This window comes from Enhydra lutris, unplaced genomic scaffold (assembly GCF_002288905.1).
Source record: "Enhydra lutris kenyoni isolate GAN:26980312 unplaced genomic scaffold, ASM228890v2 scaffoldscaffold19, whole genome shotgun sequence".
NCBI classification, from domain to species: Eukaryota; Metazoa; Chordata; class Mammalia; order Carnivora; family Mustelidae; genus Enhydra; species Enhydra lutris.
Genome location: NW_019154103.1, coordinates 9632053 through 9650398, shown reverse-complemented (window position 1 = coordinate 9650398; position 18346 = coordinate 9632053). Strand labels below are relative to the sequence as shown.

General features: G+C 36.2%; 1 protein-coding gene across 2 annotated transcripts in view; it reads left to right on the top strand.

Moving 5' to 3' along the window:
* The window catches only part of LOC111148314 (EGF like repeats and discoidin domains 3), a 415586-nt gene that overhangs the window by 302780 nt on the left and 94460 nt on the right, over positions 1-18346 (top strand). For both annotated transcript variants that reach the window (XM_022504814.1, XM_022504815.1), the window contains 3 exons: positions 617-772; positions 2105-2249; positions 6459-6643. In XM_022504814.1, the coding sequence (XP_022360522.1) occupies positions 617-772; positions 2105-2249; positions 6459-6643 (486 nt within the window). The remainder of the gene's footprint in view (positions 1-616; positions 773-2104; positions 2250-6458; positions 6644-18346) is intronic.

Sequence of the window (18346 nt, the reverse complement as noted above, 5' to 3'; positions counted from 1 at the left end):
AAAAAAAAAAAAAAAAAAAAAAAAAAAGAAAAAAAAAAAAAAGAGTTAGCAACCGAGGATGCTTATGTTTGTTTTTTTTGTTTGTTTGTTTTTGTCAGTATGGTTACCTTTATCTTATTTTTATTCTAGTATTCAGTGATCTCAGAATGATTTTCATTTTTAATTTTAAATGGAAATTTGTTGAAGTCAAAAGAACTGGAGACACATTAAAATTATATTGATTTTACTGTTTCAAAGTAATGTCACTGAGGCAATTTTGACAAGATAATATTTCCATTTTTTAGTTTCCTAAGTTGTATTTCCATATTGTAACCAACCAAATGTTTTTCATACTAATATTTTGGCAGCAAATCGTGTTTTTCAAACTTTGTTCACAAATATTGCTTACCTAAGAAATGTATTCCATTAGAGAAAGATCTTGAAGCTCAACTTGACATACACTTAATAATCATCTGAAAAAATACAGGAAAATTAATATATTTCTGTATTATTTTAAATCTATACTAAGAAATAAAAATGTTCCAATCCCCAAATTGATATTGTCCGTATTGCTGAAATATTATTGAAATATGTTGAAAACAGTGAGATTACCATTGTTTATGCCTTGTCTCCTCAGATAAATTTACAAAGAAAAATGAGAGTTACTGGTGTGATTACTCAAGGAGCTAAAAGGATTGGAAGTCCAGAGTATATAAAATCCTACAAAATTGCATATAGTAATGATGGAAAAACTTGGACGATGTACAAAGTAAAAGGCACCAATGAAGACATGGTAAGACTGACTTAACATATTTAATTTAAAAGTAAAATCTCATTAATAATCATTGGTTGCTAAATAGTTACTGACTCTTAAACAGAAGCCTTATACAGTTGTGATTTTTTTTTTAATTGGACTAAAGGGTGTAGAGTATAAGGAGTTTTTCCAAGTTATAAATGTGCAGCAGCTACCATTTAAGATTTTGTCAGATTTTAATTGGTGGTTATATAAACACTTTGTCACAATGTTAGCATAGTCCTGTGTATGATGATTAATTTTTATTTTAAAAATAGTTTTCAATTTCATTTTATTGCTTTGACGGATTAACACTCTTCTTAATCAAATAAGTACAGATCAAAATTACTATTTTTAAAGAAAAAAATTGTTACTTTTAACAAAAATACCAAGTGATAGAAAAGATGTATGCTTGTATATTTCACATTAGAAAACAGTTTTGTTATTCAGCAGAATATAATACATTAGAGAAAATGAAAATAATATCCAGTGCCTACTTTGCCTTTTCATATGATAGTCCCAATTTTTTATCAAATTTTCCTCAAAAATTTTAATTTTAAAAATATCAGGACTGCAGCTCATCCCATTTAAAACCAAATGGTTAAACTCTAATAAATTTTATGAAAGATTTTTTTAAATACTTAAGTGAAATTAGGTAAATTTTTCTGATTACTGTTATATGAAAAGTAAAACAAGAATGAGATAAAAGAATTAAAAATAACACATTTTAACATTTAATTTTTAGAGGGAAACACTGTTTTTCACTAGAGATAGATATGAAGACTTTGATTCTCTCATCCAGTGATCTGGGACTGACAAGAAAGTTATCTTGAGGAATCAGACCCTGAAGCATCATAAAGTCTGATTATAGCATTAGAGAGACTGAGTGATCAGAAAGTACTAGTGGAGACTGCTAACCAAACCAAACCAAACCAAACCAAAACACCTATAAATACTAAGTAGCATAAACAGTTGGTCCCAGATTAAGCTGAAAGGTTTCAGGTGCCCATTTCTCAAACAAAGTAAAGAAACTCTCCCCTGACTCTGAAGGACTGGCCTTAAAATCGACAATACCATCATAGTAGAATATAGACCATAGACCATAGAATATGCCATAGACCACAGTGGTTTATAGCTTTAATTAGGATTTTATCCATAGGTCTTACATTCACTGCTGAGGACAATGTGCTTCCTAAATGCTCCATATCCCCAATATACTTAATCCAACTTTTGATGCATCACATTAGATAGGATATAAGGTCAATATATGAAAATAGGTAAAGAAGCTCTTGCCATTAATAATTTCAAACTCTATCTTATCTCTTTACCCAGGTGTTTCGTGGAAATGTTGATAACAACACACCCTATGCCAACTCTTTCACACCCCCGATAAAAGCTCAGTATGTAAGACTCTATCCACAAGTTTGTCGAAGACACTGCACTTTGAGAATGGAACTTCTTGGATGTGAACTATCAGGTGAGTCTCATCTATTTCTGTATTTTCTTTAAAGGAAAAAACATATATTTGTATGTAGTCTACTACTAATTTGCCATTTTCCAACACTCACAGATAATAATTTCGGCTACAAAATGTCTAGGGCACAGTTAGTGGAGAAAATTTGTGTGTGTGTGTGTGTGTGTGTGTGTGTGTGTATGTGCGCGCATGTGTGCATACGGGTACATGCATGGATAAACAAGTTCCAAAACATGCTGCAGAATAGAATTAATGTAGAAGGAGCAGTGTATTTCAGAGAAAGCACAATAAACTCTCACTGGAAAGTTCAATCAGATTTAAATGTATCTTGTTTTTAGGAGTAAGTATGATTTATGTTTTGTGACAGAAGTTCAGTAAAAACAGGAATCTGCCTGACCCCACAAATTGCAGTTATGTTTAGGCTTTATGGAATAGAAAAGTAAGCTTTATCTTTGTTCATCCACCATGAGAACTTGGTTTTGTTTTGTTTTGTTTAGGTTTTATGAAACATGTAAATTTATCATTCCTCCCAGGGAGGTAATACTTCAAAACCATGAGAGCTACTATAAATTCATTCTGATATCATTCTTATCTAGCAACCGGCTTACTGTACAAACACTGATTATCCAGCTCAGAGATAAATCTATCAAAGTATTCAGAGTTAAATAATTCTTGTCTTCCAGGAGCATCAGTGCTAGATATAAAGATCAAGACTTAATGTGTGGATCTCACAGTGGTCCCATTTCAATATAGCTAGATTCTGAACTAAACAAAAAACCTTTTCTAGGCATTTCACTATGCTATATTTTTGGTGGTTGCTCTTGTATTTCTAGCATCAACATTTAAAAACTATCTTTGCCACTATGGCCTGAGATTATTTTGTTCAACCAACTGTTTTGTAAAAAGCCAAAAATTCATGTGTGCCCACTTTTTAGCATGAAAGACTTTATCAGACTTACAATAATGCCATTTAGTTAAAAATAGGACACATATTTCCAAATGGACAACTAAGAGCTTTTTATTCATTTCAAAAGAAATGCACAGATGTTGAAATGCATACTTTATATCTCTTTCCCTTCTTAGGTTTCTTTGTGATGCCAAGAAAGAGAGTGATTTTTAGCAAATAAAAGTTACTATTAAAAACAGCCAAACTCTAAGTGAACCAATTACATTTAAAGGAATCAGGGACATTTGGTCAGATGAGTGAATCTGTTTTAAGAATCACATTTTCATACTATCTATGGGCATCGTTTATAAAGTAACCAACATATGGTTTTAGTACCATTAATTATCCTAACAATGATGTTTTCTTTATTTTGGTAATTTGAACCCGTTTATTGACAGCCAGAAATCTCAACAGAATCATTGCTGTGCAGTTTATATTACATGTCACTCTATCATCACAGGCCAGTGTCATCCCTAAGTCATTCATCATAAAGCAATCAAGGAGAAGCCAAGCTCCGTGGTTTTTAGTTGTTTAACATCGCCATCCCCAATTTTCCAGTCTCTTGATTCATGGGGGTCACTCTTTCTTACAAGACACAGTTACACCCCCAAGGTATGAATATATTTTACTTTCAGCTTTTACAGGAGGCTACACCTGACACTTTATAGATTTTATGTTCTTAAAAGAAGCCATACCCCACCTCCCGATTCCACAATTGATTTTAAGCTTGCATGCAGAGGATAAAAATCTCTTAATGGATGCTTTTAAAAGCTAGGATACCTCACTCTAGAAATAATCAACTTTTTTGTTAATACTTCATTTTGCTCAGGTGCTGTCTGTTCTGGTAAAAGTGTTAATCTACACATATGAAATCATGTGGATGAGAAGGAAAATTTGTGGTGTGAGGCAAATTGGCAGAGATGTTAACTATAACACTAGGAAATAAACAGTAATATAATGTGCCAAAGGATTTCCCACAATCCCCTGCAATGCTGTAAAGCACAAGTCTGCCTTACTGTATTCAGTAAGCTGTTAAAAGGATCTCTCAGCCTGCCCAGAAGATCAACAGTTAATCTTTTCCCTAGACACTTAAAAAAGAAAATCCCCTAAATTCTCTGAAAGGAGTATGATTTAAGATAGTTAGAATGAAATGAATCATGGCTGTAATTAGAGGAGGACTAGTCATTAATTCATCCATTCTTTGAAAAAATTATTCAGCACTTGCTCTGGTCTCGATAACAGAGTGGGTATGAAATGAATTCTATGATGAAGCAGAAGTGATCAAAGTAAAGGCATCTGACTTCAAATATTATATCACAAAAGGAGAAAAACAACTTCCCTTTCCCTTATATCTTTCTGCAACCCAAGCAGTTTTACAAAGACCCCAGTACCAGGGCAGGGTGGGTGTAGGGAGCGTTGGTGGTCCTAATAGAAAGATCAGAAATCTATAATGCAGACAATGCATGTTACCTTAGAACTGCCAGCAGATAAACAGCATGTCATTAAGATTTTGGAATTTTCTAGAATCTTTGAAATTTGTCATGCAATTTTTCTCCTCCAGAAGATATATTTAGGAATTTGAACTATTTTTATCTTGAGACTTAGGGTCTAGGTCTCCTGCACCTGAATTCCAGCAAGACTTGTGCTAAGGCGCATAATTGGCCAACCCTCCATGTCAGTTTTGGCCATGTTTGCATAGGAAAGGCATTTCCTACAAGGTGGAGGTGAAGCCAAACATGGAGAAGCTTCAAGAAGGCAGTGATCTAGATGGACTAGAACAGAAAGCTATTAATTGTAGTTAAGAATTATTTATCAGTGAACAGTTCTAAGCTCCCTCTCTTAGAGCCTAGACTTAAAACAGCCTAGTTTCAGAAAGTGAAACCAGTCCTACTACGTTATTTTAATGCTTACTGATCTGTCAATCTGGCGATTTAACGTTATGTGTCGAAATGAGCTTTATGGAAATAACATTTACTGAATGTTAGCTATATGCCATACTGTTTCTAAATACTTTAACTAATTTCTTAGAATATTTTTTGAGGTAGTTTATTATTATTACCACCATTTTACCAGTGAGAAAACTGAGGCATAAAGTGGTTAAATAATGGGTAAAAAGCCACAGAGAGACTAAGTAGGGAACCAGTAGAGTACCAGGAGATGGCCTTGATTGGAAATATCCCCTTTTTCATCTTGGGTTTCTTGATGATCAGACTCATCTTGTGTGTTCCTTGGTCAAAATGTAGCAGTTGTACATATGGAAGACTCAACCACTGACTAATATGATAATAGAATCGTGCTTCCTGTTACGAGCTTTGTGAGTGGAATTTTATCACAGTTGCAATTCAAGATTGGAAAATAGTGTGTAAATTTCTTTGAGAAATTGTGTGTGTGTGCATGTGTGTGCACATGTGTGTGGGCATATATACACAAATTCCCATTAACAGACAAATCCAAATTTCATACCATGACAAAACTGAAAAGATATGTTGCAGATTTGAAAATCTTTCAAAAATATCCAATACGAGAGGTCACTGAGTATGATCAAAATGGAAGGTTTTATAAGAAGGCTTATACAATAAAGATTTTTGCTAGAATTACCTCATTTTCTTCTATTATCTATTATTTTAAATTCTGTATTTGCACAGTGCCTGGCACATGGTACCCGTCGAGTAAATATAAGCTTTCTCGATGTCTAGAGGAAGCCATGTTGGTGCTACAAGAATCAGCGATAAGGATTAACAGATATTTCTCAGAAAACAAAATGCTGTCCAGTTTGAAATACACCATTGGAGCAGTTTGTGAAAATGACTTTGTACTGAGGGAATTTTCATTTATGATATTATGGAAACAAATAAAAGAAAACCAAGTATACTTTGTGAGAAAATGTTCTTTTTTAAAGACACAATGAAACTGTTGAAAACCAGGGAATAGTCATGAGGCTATCAGTAATGAGACGGGAGAGAGCATTTCAGCCTTGTTTTCATTTTGCAAAATCATCTATCACAGAAAAGTAGTTTGAATTGTCTGCCTTGTTTTCAATTTTTCCAAAATATATTCAGACAAAATAGCCTGAATTGGCTATCTTGTTTTTCTGATTTTGTTCCAGATTTATTTCTGATTATAGCCTTTTTTGAATTTAGATGCTTCCTCTTTGGGGAAATGAATAGCATTAAGCTTCATCTTATTTTGCCTATCAAAAATGAACGTAGAAAACTTCCAGAGTAATAAATTATTTTTCTCATGGAATCCTTCTCATTTTCTTCCAGGCTGTTCGGAGCCTCTGGGGATGAAATCAGGACATATACAAGACTATCAGATCACTGCCTCGAGCATCTTCAGGACTCTCAACATGGACATGTTCACTTGGGAACCAAGGAAAGCTCGGCTGGACAAACAGGGCAAAGTGAATGCCTGGACCTCCGGCCACAATGACCAGTCACAATGGTTACAGGTAATATTTTCAAAAAGCCTTTCACCAGTGACTGCTCCTCTTCCTTAGTAGATTTCCTGTTGGCTAGGTGAATGTCAGAGTCCTTGCCTTCATTCTCATTTAAGTGTACCTTCCTCTTTGGCTTACCTAAAATTGGTAAAACAAAAATTCCTTAGGAAGCCATAGCCGTGTGCTGCTTTTACTGTGATGTTAATTTATAGATAGTTCTGTCAGACTGATGCCCTAGATTGTACCAGATCACAATATATATAGGTCAGTTCAATCGATTATGAGAACAAATGCATCTTAACTCTCATCTGTTCTAATGCATCCTGTCAGTATTGGTTTGAAAGTGCCACAGCAGAATTCCAAACTGCCCTGAAATCATGCCATTGACCTGCAGCTTGTTCCCACAGAATCATGACTCCTGACTTATTAGCTCTTTACCTGTGGTTGCTAAGCAATGGAGGAATTTGATTACATTCTCATAAGAGAGCTTGCCTATACAAGGAAAGAAAGCATAGCCACTGCAGTCTATTTATCATTTGCAAATGAAGTGCAGTTATAGTCAGTGTTTTTTTTTTTTAAAAACAATCTTCTTGAAATGCATTTATTGCGGAGTACTTTTAAGTATGCACAAATTTGTTAATGTCTTCTGTGGCAAAGAAAAATAAGACAGCTTAATTCCATAATGAGGTCATTTTATTTGAAAGATAGGAGTTTTATCATTGATTTTTATGCTGTATCCATGAGTTTCAAAACTGTGGTAATTCATTACATTTCTGAAAATAACAAAACAATTATAATAGCAACAAATGTTACCCCTCATGGAACCTGATTTGTCACCTGAGTCTGTTCTAAGTCACCTGAAATGTCCAATAAAATCTTCTCAATAGAAATAGTCACTTTTCCCTTGACTTTCCCATGACATTCTGTCTGGATCTCTATTGATCTAGAGCTTTATTGAGCTCTTTCATTAGCCATTATGCATAAAGGGTAATTCTGTGTGTTTTTCCTTTTAATGTTTTATGAGCTTTTTGACAGAAGGGTGTATGTCTACACACACACACAAACATACACACACACATACACACTCACACTGCGTATTTCCTTTCTCACCATCCCCTCTGCCACCTCCCTGATCGAAGCTACCACTCCCTCACCTGGGTTTTGCCCAAGCTTCCTGACCAGCTTTCCTGTTTCTGGTCTCACTCTCTAAAAATCCACTTCCTAAATTGTGAGCAGTGAGTGATTTTTTTTTCAAAAATGCAAATATGATTCTCTTACTCCCTTTCTAAAACCCTTCAATTGCTCCCTATCAGCCTCAGAATAAAGTGCAGATTTCTTAATATAGCCTCGAAGTTTTTGCCGGAGTTGGCCCCATTTCATCTCTTACCACACTCTTCTAAATTTGCTTCACTTTCTCAAACCAAATGTTCTCTCTTTCAATGCCTTTATAAATGTCCTCTTCCTAGAGGAAAAGAACAGAAAGAGTGCTTCTACCCTTAGTATCCCCTGCCTTGTGTGGCTGATGTCCTCAGCTGCAGTTTGAATGTACTTTCCTCTGGGAAGCCTTTGCTGCTCCTACCAGCTTCATCTTACCACAGTAAGATCTTACCACTACTTATAGTAGTACTCAGCTCTCTCCTGAGTACTACTTCTCACTGTCCATTATCACACTGTATTGGAAATTGTGTTCTCAGATTTGACTGTTTGCTCCAGGAGGGATGAAACTACATTTGTCTTTTGTGACTTTCTCAGCTTGTTGTCCAGTACCTAAATGAATAATACTTGTCTTAACACTTGACATTCGATGAATATTTGTTGAATGAATAAGTGGATAAATGAATAGTTCAAATTATAATTCAAGTTATCGATTTGGGCCTCGATGGCATATCATTCTGGTCCCCAACTGCTAATGTCCTCGAACTTTAAAATGATATTTGAAATAGAAACCTAAAATCTCATGTTGGGGGCTCCTGGGAGGCTCAGTGGGTTAAGCATCCAACTCTTGGTTTCCACTCAGGTCATGATCTCGTGGGTTGTGGGATGGAGCCTGTGTCAGGCTCCCAGCTCATCAGGGAGTCTGCTTGGGATTCTCTCCCTCTGCCTCTCCCCCAATTTGTGCATGCACGTGCGTGCTCTCTCTCTCTCTCTCAAATAAATAAATAAATAAATATTAACAAAATAAAGTAAAATCTCGGGGCGCCTGTTGAGCACAGTGGGTTGAGCCTCTGCCTTCAGCTCAGGTCATGATCCCAGGGTTCTAGGATCGAGCCCCTCATCGGGCTCTCTGCTCGGCAGGGAGCCTGCTTCCCTCTCTCTCTGCCTGCCTCTCTGCCTACTTGTGATTTCTGTCTGTCAAATAAATAAATAATATCTTTAAAAAAAGAAAAGAAAAGAAAGTAAAATCTCATGTTAACGATCTAGTCTTTATAACATAGAACTAAAGTTTAATAATACATAAACTTTATGAAGTTTTCAAGTTCTTAATTTAAAGAAATCATGGAAAAACTTTTTTCCTACTTGTTAGACTTGGGTGGCAATATTAAACTGGTTCTTTGTTGCTGTATAACACTTTTTAATTGGAAATAGTCTAGTCATACTCCAGATTAACTGGATTTAGCTAATATTATTTGTGAGTCATAATGCCATGTAGAATAAGACAAAATATCTTATACCCCGTAAGTAGCTCAGATGGGCTGGCAAGCAGACTCCAGAAATATCTACATGAAAGGATTGCCAATGGCAAATATCCTTAGAAAGATAAAATAAAACAAACATTTTTTTTTTACATGAATCGGTGTGTAATCTTCAATCCAAACCTCCATCCATCACATTTTTTTTTAAGATGGCTTTTCAACTGTCTTCTTAAAGTCACTTGCATGCTGAAATTGATTCATTTTGTTGGTGACAGATTTTCTGTCAATTCAAGGACCAGTTCTTCCAGTATGTGTCTGTTTTTTTGTTGTGTCAAAACATATTCAGAATCTCCAAGGCAAGGTAAATTGACATCTTTTCTTATATTTATTTTTTTCTTTTTTGACATCACGTAAGAATTGCTCCAGAATTGTGACTATTTTTAGCATCTTCTCCTCAAGAGGATATAATCTGTTCAACTGTACCTTGTTATGCTTGTTAGTATCTTTGTTGAAAATAAGATGAACATTTTTATAGATAATGTATAGGGTGATATTTTTAAATTTTTTATTAATATATAATGTATTATTAGCCCCAGGGGTACAGGTCTGTGAATCACCAGGTTTATAAATGTCACAGCACTCACCATAGCACATACCCTCCCCAATGTCCATAACCCCACCACCCTCTCATTACCACCATACCCCTGGCAACCCTCAGTTTGTTTTGTGAGATTAATACAAACCTCTTATGGTTTGTCTCCCTCCTGATCCCATCTTGTGTCATTTTTGCCTTCCCTATCCCCCAATCCCCACTCTGCTTCTCAAATTTCTCATATCAGGGAGATCATATGATAATTATCTTTCTCCGATTGACTTATTTTGCTAAGCATAATACCCTCTAGTTCCATCCATGTCGTTGCAAATGGCAAGATTTCATTTCTCTTGATGGCTGCATACTATTCCATTGTGTGTGTATGTGTGTGTGTGTGTGTGTGTGTGTGTGTGTGTGTACACACACACACAAGAAGTAATATATATATATCGCTTCTTCTTTACCCACTCCTCTGTTGATGGACATCTAGGTTTTTCCCATAGTTTGGCTATTGTGGATATTGCTGCTATAAACATTCAGGTGCACATGTCCCTTCAGATCACTACATTTGTATCTTCAGGGTAAATACCCAGTAATGCGATTGCTGGTCATAGGGTAGCTCAATTTTCAACTTTTTGTGGAAGCTCCATGCTGTTTTCCAGAGTGACTGCACCAGCTTACTTTCCCACCAACAGTGTAGGAGAGTTCCCCTTTCTCCACATCCTCGCCAGCATGTCATTTCCTGACTTGCTAATTTTAGCCATTCTGACTGGTGTGAGGTAGTATCTCAATGTGGTTTTGATTCGTATTTCCTTAATGCCAAGAGATGTGGAGCACTTTTTCATGGATGTCTTCCTTGCAGAAATGTCTGTTCATGTCTTCTGCCCATTTCTTGATTGGATTATTTGTGCTTTGGGTGTTGATTTTGATAAGTTCTTTTTCTTTTTTAAGATTTTATTTATTTATTTGACAGAGAGAGATCACAAGTAGGCAGAGAGGCAGGCAGAGAGAGAGGGGGAAGCAGGCTCCCCGCTGAGTAGAGAGCCCGACATGGGGCTCGATCCCAGCACCCTGAGATCATGACCTGAGCCAAAGGCAGAGGCTCAACCCACTGAGCCACCCAGGTGCCCCGATTTTGATAAGTTCTTTTTACATTTTGGATACTAGCCCTTTATCTGGTATGTCATTTGTAAATATTCTCTCCCATTCTGTCAGTTGTCTTTTGGTTTTGTTGACTGTGTCCTTTGCTGTGCAAAAGCTTTTGATCTTGATGAAGTCCCAATAGTTCATTTTTGCCCTTGCTTCCCTTGCCTTTGGCGATGTTTCTAGGAAGAAGTTGCTGCAGCTGAGGTTGAACAGGTTGCTGCCTGTGTTCTCCTCAAGGATTTTTGATGGATTCCTTTCTCACATAGAGGTCTTTCATCCATTTGGAGTCTATTTTAATGTGTGGTGTAAGGAAATGATCCATTTTCATTTTTCTGCATGTGGCTGTCCAATTCTCCCAACACCATTTGTTGAAGAGACTGTCTTTTTTCCATTGGACGTTCTTTCCTGCTTTGTCAAAAATTAGTTAACCAGAGAGTTGACGGTCTATTTCTGAGCTCTCTATTCTGTTCCATTGATCTATGTGTCTGTTTTTGTGCCAGTACCATACTGTCTTGATGATGACAGCTTTGTAATAGAGCTTGAAGTCTGGAATTGTGATGCCACCAACTTTGGCTTTCTTTTTCAACATTCCTCTGGCTCTTTGAGGTCTTTTCTTGTTCCATATAAACTTTAGGATCATTTGTTCCATTTCTTTGAAAAAAATCGTTGGGATTTTGATAGGGATTGCGTTAAACGTGTAGATTGCTTTAGGTAGCATAGATATTTTTCACAATATTTGTTCTTCCAATCCAGGAGCATGGAACATTTTTCCATTTCTTTGTGTCTTCCTCAATTCCTTTCATGAGTATGTTATAGTTTTCCGAGTACAGATTCTTTGCTTCTTTGCTTAGGTTTATTCCTAGATATCTTATGATTTTAGGTGCAATTGTAAATGGGATTGACTCCTTAATTTCTCTTTCTTCTGTCTTGTTGTTGGTGTAAAGAAATGCAACTGATTTCTGTGCATTGATTTTATATCCTGACACTTTACTGAATTCCTGTATAAGTTTTAGCAAATCTGGAGGTGGAGTCTTTTGGCTTTTCCACATAAAGTACCATATCATCTGCAAAGAGTGACAGTTTGACTTCTTCTTTGCTGATTTGGATGCCTTTAATTTCTTTTTGTTGTCTGATTGCTGAGGCTAGGACTTCTAGTACTGTGTTGAATAGCAGTGGTGATAATGGACATCCCTGCCATGTTCCTGACCTTAGTGGAAACGCTCTCAGTTTTTCTCCATTGAGAATGATATTCGCTATAGATTTTTCATAGATGGCTTTGAGGATATTGAGGTATGTACCCTCTATCCCTACACTTTGAAGAGTTTTGATCAAGAAAGGATGCTGTAGTTTGTCAAATGCTTTTTCAGCATCTATTGAGAGTATCATATGGTTCTTGTTCTTTCTTTTATTAATGTATTATATCACATTGATTAATTTGTGGATGTTGAACCAACCTTGCAGCCCTGGAATAAATCCCACTTAGGTCATGGTGAATAACCCTTTCAATGTACTGGTGGATCCTATTGGCTAACATTTTGGTGAGAATTTTCGCATCAGTGTTCATCAAGGTTATTGGTCTGTAATTCTCTTCTTTGATGGGGTCTTTGTCTGGTTTTGGGATTAAGGTAATGCTGGCCTTATAAAATGAGTCTGGAAGTTTTCCTTCCACTTCTATTTTTTGGAATAGTTTCAGGATATTAGGAATTAATTCTTCTTTAAATGCTTGGTAGAATTCCCCTGGGAAGCAGTCTGGCCCTGAACTCTTGTTTTTTGGGAAATTTTTGATGACTGCTTCAATCTCCTTACTGGTTATGGGTCTGTTCAAGTCTTCTATTTCTTCCTGGTTGAGTTTTGGTAGTTTATACATCTCTAGGAATGCATCTATTTCTTCCAGATTGTCAAATTTGCTGGTGTACAGCTGCTCATAATATGTTCTTATAATTGTTTGTATTTCTTTGGTGTTGGTTGTGATCTCTCCTCTTTCATTCAGGATTTTATTAATTTGTGTCCATTCTCTTTTCTTTTGGATAAGTCTAGCCAGGGGTTTAATCAATCTTATTAATTCTTTCAAAGAACCAGCCCTTAGTTTTGTTGATTTGTTCTACTGTTCTTTTGGTTTCTATTTCATTGATTTCTGCTTTGATCTCTATGATTTCTCTTCTCCTGCTGGGTTTAGGCTTTCTTTGCTGTTCTTTCTCCAGCTACTTTAGGTGTAGGGTTAGGTTGTGTATTTGAGACCTTTATTGTTTCTTGAGAAAGACTTGTATCATTATATATTTTCCTCTTAGGACTGCCTTTGCTGTGTCCCACAGATTTTGAACAGTTGTGCTTTCATTATCAGTTGTTTCCATGAATTTTTTTAATTCTTCTTTAATTTCCTGATTGACCCATTCATTCTTTGGTAGGATGCTTTTTAGCCTCCATGTATTTGAGTTCTTTCCAAATTTCTTCTTGTGATTGAGTTCTAGCTTCAGAGCATTGTGGTCTGAAAATATGCAGGAAATGATCCCAATCTTTTGATACCAGTTGAGACCTGATTTGTGACCCAGGATGTGATCTGTTCTAGAGAATGTTCCATGTGCACTGGAGAAGAATGTATATTCTGTCGCTTTGGGATGGAATGTTCTGAATATATCTATGATGTCCATCTGGTCCAGTGTGTCATTTAAGGCCTTTATTTCCTTGTTGAAATTTTTGCTTGGATGATCTGTCCATTTCAATGAGGGGGGTGTCAAAGTCCCCTACTATTACTGTATTATTTTCAATGTGTTTCTTTGATTTTGTTATTAATTGGTTTATGTAGTTGGCTGCTCCCATGTTAGGGGTATAGATATTTAAAATTGTTAGATCTTCTTGTTGGACAGACCCTTTGAGTATGATATAGTGTCCTTCCTCATCTCTTATTATAGCCTTTGGCTTAAAATCTAATTCATCTGATATAAGGATTGCTACCCCAGCTTTCTTTTGATGTCCATTAGCATGGTAAATTGTTTTCCACCCCCTCATTTTAAATCTGAAGGTGTCTTTGGGTCCAAAATGAGTATCTTGTAGACAGAATATGGATGTGTTTTGGTTTTTTATCCATTCTGATACCCTGTGTCTTTGACTGGGGCATTTAGCCCATTTTCATTCAGGGTAACTATTGAGAGATATGAATTTAGTGCCATTGTATTGCCTGTAAGGTGACTGTTACTGTATACTGTCTCTGTTCCTTTCTGGTCTACTACTTTTAGGCTCTCTCTTTGTTTAGAGGACCCATTTCAGTATTTCCTATAGGGCTGGTTTGGTGTTTACAAATTCTTTTAGTTTTTGTTTGTCCTGGAATCTTTTTATCTCTCCTTCTATTTTCAATGATAGCCTAGCTGGATATAGTATTCTTGGCTGCATGTTTTTTTCATTTATTGCTCTGAATATATCATGTTTCTGGCCTGCCAGGTCTCTGTGGATAAGTCTGCTGCCAATGTAATATTTTTGGTAACAATGTAATATGTTACCGACTTCTTGTCCCGGGCTGCTTTCAGGATTTTCACTTTGTCACCAAGACTTTTAAGTTTTACTATTAGACGACAGGGTGTGGACCTGTTCTTATTGATTTTGAGGGGGGTTCTCTGTGCCTCCTGGATTTTGATGCTTGTTCCCTTTGTCATATTAGGGAAATTCTGTACAATAATTTGCTCCTATATACCTTTTGCCCCCTCCCTTTCTTCTTCTTCTGGAATCCCAATTATTCTAATATTGTTTCATCTTATAGTATCACTCATCTCTCAAATTCTCCCCTTGTGGTCCAGTAGTTGTTTGTCTCTCTTTTGCTCAGCTTCTTTATTCTCTGTCATTTGGTCTTCTATATCACTAATTTTTTCTTCTTCCTCATTTATCCTAGCAGTAAGAGCCTCCATTTTTTATTGCACCTCATTAATAGCTTTTTTTTAAATTTCAGCTTGGTTAGATTTTAGTTCTTTTATTTCTTCAGAAAGGGCTTTTATTTCTCCAGACAGTGTTTCTCTAATATCTTCCATGCCTTTTTTGAGCCCAGGTAGCACCTTGAGAATCATCATTCTGAACTCTAGATCTGCCATATTACCAATGTCTGTATTGATTAGGTCCCTAGTCTTTGGTACTGCCTCTTGTTCTTTTTTTTGTGGTGAGTTTTTCCCTCCTTATTATTTTATCCAGATAAGAATATATGAACGAGAGAATAAAATACTATAAAGGTGGCAAAGGCTCCAGAAAAATGTACGCTAACCAAATCAGAAGAGACCCCAAATCAGGGGAGAAAAAAGGGGGTAAAAAGAAGTTTAAAAAACAATTTTTTTAAATTAAAATATATGTGTATATATACACACACACATATTGGACTGGTGAATAGAACAGAGCCACCTACTTCATTTTGGGTGTATTTTGGTCTCTTGGAAGAAACTACCTCCCAAAATTTTAAAGAAAGAAAAACTTATATCTATACAAAAATAAATGTAAACATGAAGAAGGGAAGGAATATGACTATAAAGATGAAAATTTTTTAAAAATTCTAAAAAAGGAATTGATAAGTTGGTTGGGAAAAGAAAGAAAAAGAAACCAGAGAGAATTTGCTCAGGCTGGAGACTGGAACAAAGTCCTGTGCTAAGTTTAGGGTATATTTTGATCTATTAGAAAGAGTTGTATCCCAAAATTTTTTAGAAAAAAAAACCCTATATGTATACAAAAAATAAAGTTAGATACAAGGAAGGATAAAATATGACTATAATAATGAAGGCTTAAAAAGTTTTTTTAGAAAGGTATTAAGATAAACTAGTTAAAAAACATTAAAAGAAGAAAGAGGAAAAGTTTTAAAAAATTAGAATAAGAAAAAAAATTTTAAAAATAAAATTAAAAAAATGTAATTAACTTTGCAAGATTAAAGAATCATGAGAAGAAAGCTATGAATCCCATGCTTTGCTTTCCCTTCCTCTGGAATTCTGCTGTCTTTGATCAGTGAGTTTGGTCTTGGCTGGATGTTCTTTCTGTTCTTCTAGGAGAGGGACCTGTTGTAGTGATTGTCAAATGTCTTTGCCCAAGGTGGAATTACGCCATCCTTGCCAGGGACAGGCCTAAATAATCTGCTTGAGTTTGCTCTCAGGAGCTTTTGTTCCCTTAATGCTTTCTGTAGAGCTCTGGAGGACAGGAATGATAATGGCGGCCTCCCAATCTCTGGCCAAGAGGAACCAAGAGCTCAGGGCCCACTCCTCAGTGTGCCCTCAGAGAAAAGCACTCAATCTTTCCCATCTTCCTGGTCTCCAGCCGCACTCCAAGCTCACCCAGCCTGTGACCGAGCACTTCTTTCTGTGGCATACAGCCCCATTTGGAGTCTCCAAACCCACCAGATTCCTGCTGCTCTGCTCTTCCGGTGGCTTTCCCTGGATCTGCTACTTGTGGGGTCCCTGCTCAAGGAGCAGAGACCTGTTTGTGTCACAGATCACAGTTAAGGTAATATGAGAGCTCACTCCTTGGTTCCATCTCTGTAGCTGGCTTCCCCGCTCTGATACCTGTGAGCTCTGCTACACTCAGATACCCCCAATCCTTCTGTGACCCCGCAGTCTCTGAGACCACATTATCCCCACCAGGGCTCCACCCCGGCTTAGCCTCTGGAGTGATGTCTCTCAGTAAAGCAGACTTTTAAAAGTTTGAATTTTGTGCTCTGTTGCTCCACTGCTTGCCGGAAGCTGGCCCCTCCCCCCACGGTCTATCTTCCTGTCGCTTCAGATTCACTTTTCCTCACATCCTACCTTTCAGAAAGTGGTCAATTTTCTGTTTCTGGAATTGCTGCTCTTCTCTTTGATCTCCTGTTGGGTTTGTGGGTGTTCGAAATGGTTTGATAACTATCTATCTGAACTCCTGCAACCTGATGTCATCTCAGTCTGCTACACCTCTGCCATCTTCTAGGGTGATTTTGTTTTTAAATTACTGATACAAAGTCAGTTTTTATCCTTGTTTGAGACTTCTGAATTTGTAAGTTTTAGTTGTTTTTAGTAAGATGCATCAGTTCTGAGAAATAGCCCTTCAGAAGAAAAACCATATCTGTTATTTAAAATTCCCTTCCTTCACTAACTATCTCCTGCTAATTGATTTTTAAGAAATTTCTTATATACATCAACTATATGTATAATCTTCTAATGATGAGAGTTTTATTTAAGTTTAGTAGGTTTTGCCGAAAGGTATTTGGATAACATCTGACAATACAGTTACTCTAAAAGAAACCCCCAAAAACCCTTTGGCCCAGTCTTATGTATTTTAAGGAATTCTTTAAGATATTCTTTTAAGGAATTCTTATGTATTCAAATATCACTTTAATATCTGATTCTTGCGATTACTCTAAGTTTTCTTTCAGTCTCTTCTGTAATATGGTACAAATCTCAGCTGCTTCTCCAGCAAATGTTCTTTTGTTATTTTTTGGAAGTGATCTCACCTAACTAATTAACATCCTTGAGCTACTGTTAATCATGAAATCATTATGCTATTCCTGCAGAAACATGGCAAAAATGTGTTAAGTCCACAGGCAGTCCTAAATGAGAACCATTTCTCAGACCTCTGGAAAAATGTTGTTCCATCACTTTGAAGTATTTGATATTCTCTAAAACTTTGAACAAGAAGCCCTACCAGTGTGTTTTCCAAAAGCCTCTGAAGGTTAAATTGCAGTTTCTGCCTTTCAAGAAATCTTTCCTAAATTGAAACCTCATAAGCCAATCATTCCTGACTCATAGTTGGACGTTCCTAACACATGGTTGGATTAGATTTTAATCCTTGTTATAAAAATAAAATGACATTTAACTCACTGAGATGCATTAGGATCAGATAATAATCATCTGTGGTTAGTTTCCAAACAAAGGACCCATAAGTTTTGTCATATTTTAAGGTGGAATAAGTCAGACAAATGACAGAACCAAGGAAGCACATAGTAGGTTTCCAGCAATGGATAGCTCCCTCTTTTTTTTCTTTCTGGTGATTTCTGTAGTCTCAGGAGAGCATAATCTGATGTCACCAGTCATAACTAAGAATGAAGATATGTATACATATTCTTTCCTTTATCTAAAAGGGATTTTCCAATAAAATGATGAAATGTAAAGTAATATGCTACCAGCTCAGTTGCAAACTGTGCAGTGTTGCTAAATTACATAAATTTGCATTAGCAAAAAAAAAAAAAAAATCCAAATTTTTTATCTAGGTAGTGGCAGATTTTTCAGATCTTTACCTGTGAGTAGTAATAATAATATTAATAGCGTAAAATGCACATTATGCCATTTGGCAGTGTTCTCTACTGAAATTGTATCCTTACTAGAATGTTTATGTGTTTTTATGACCATTTTCAGTGGC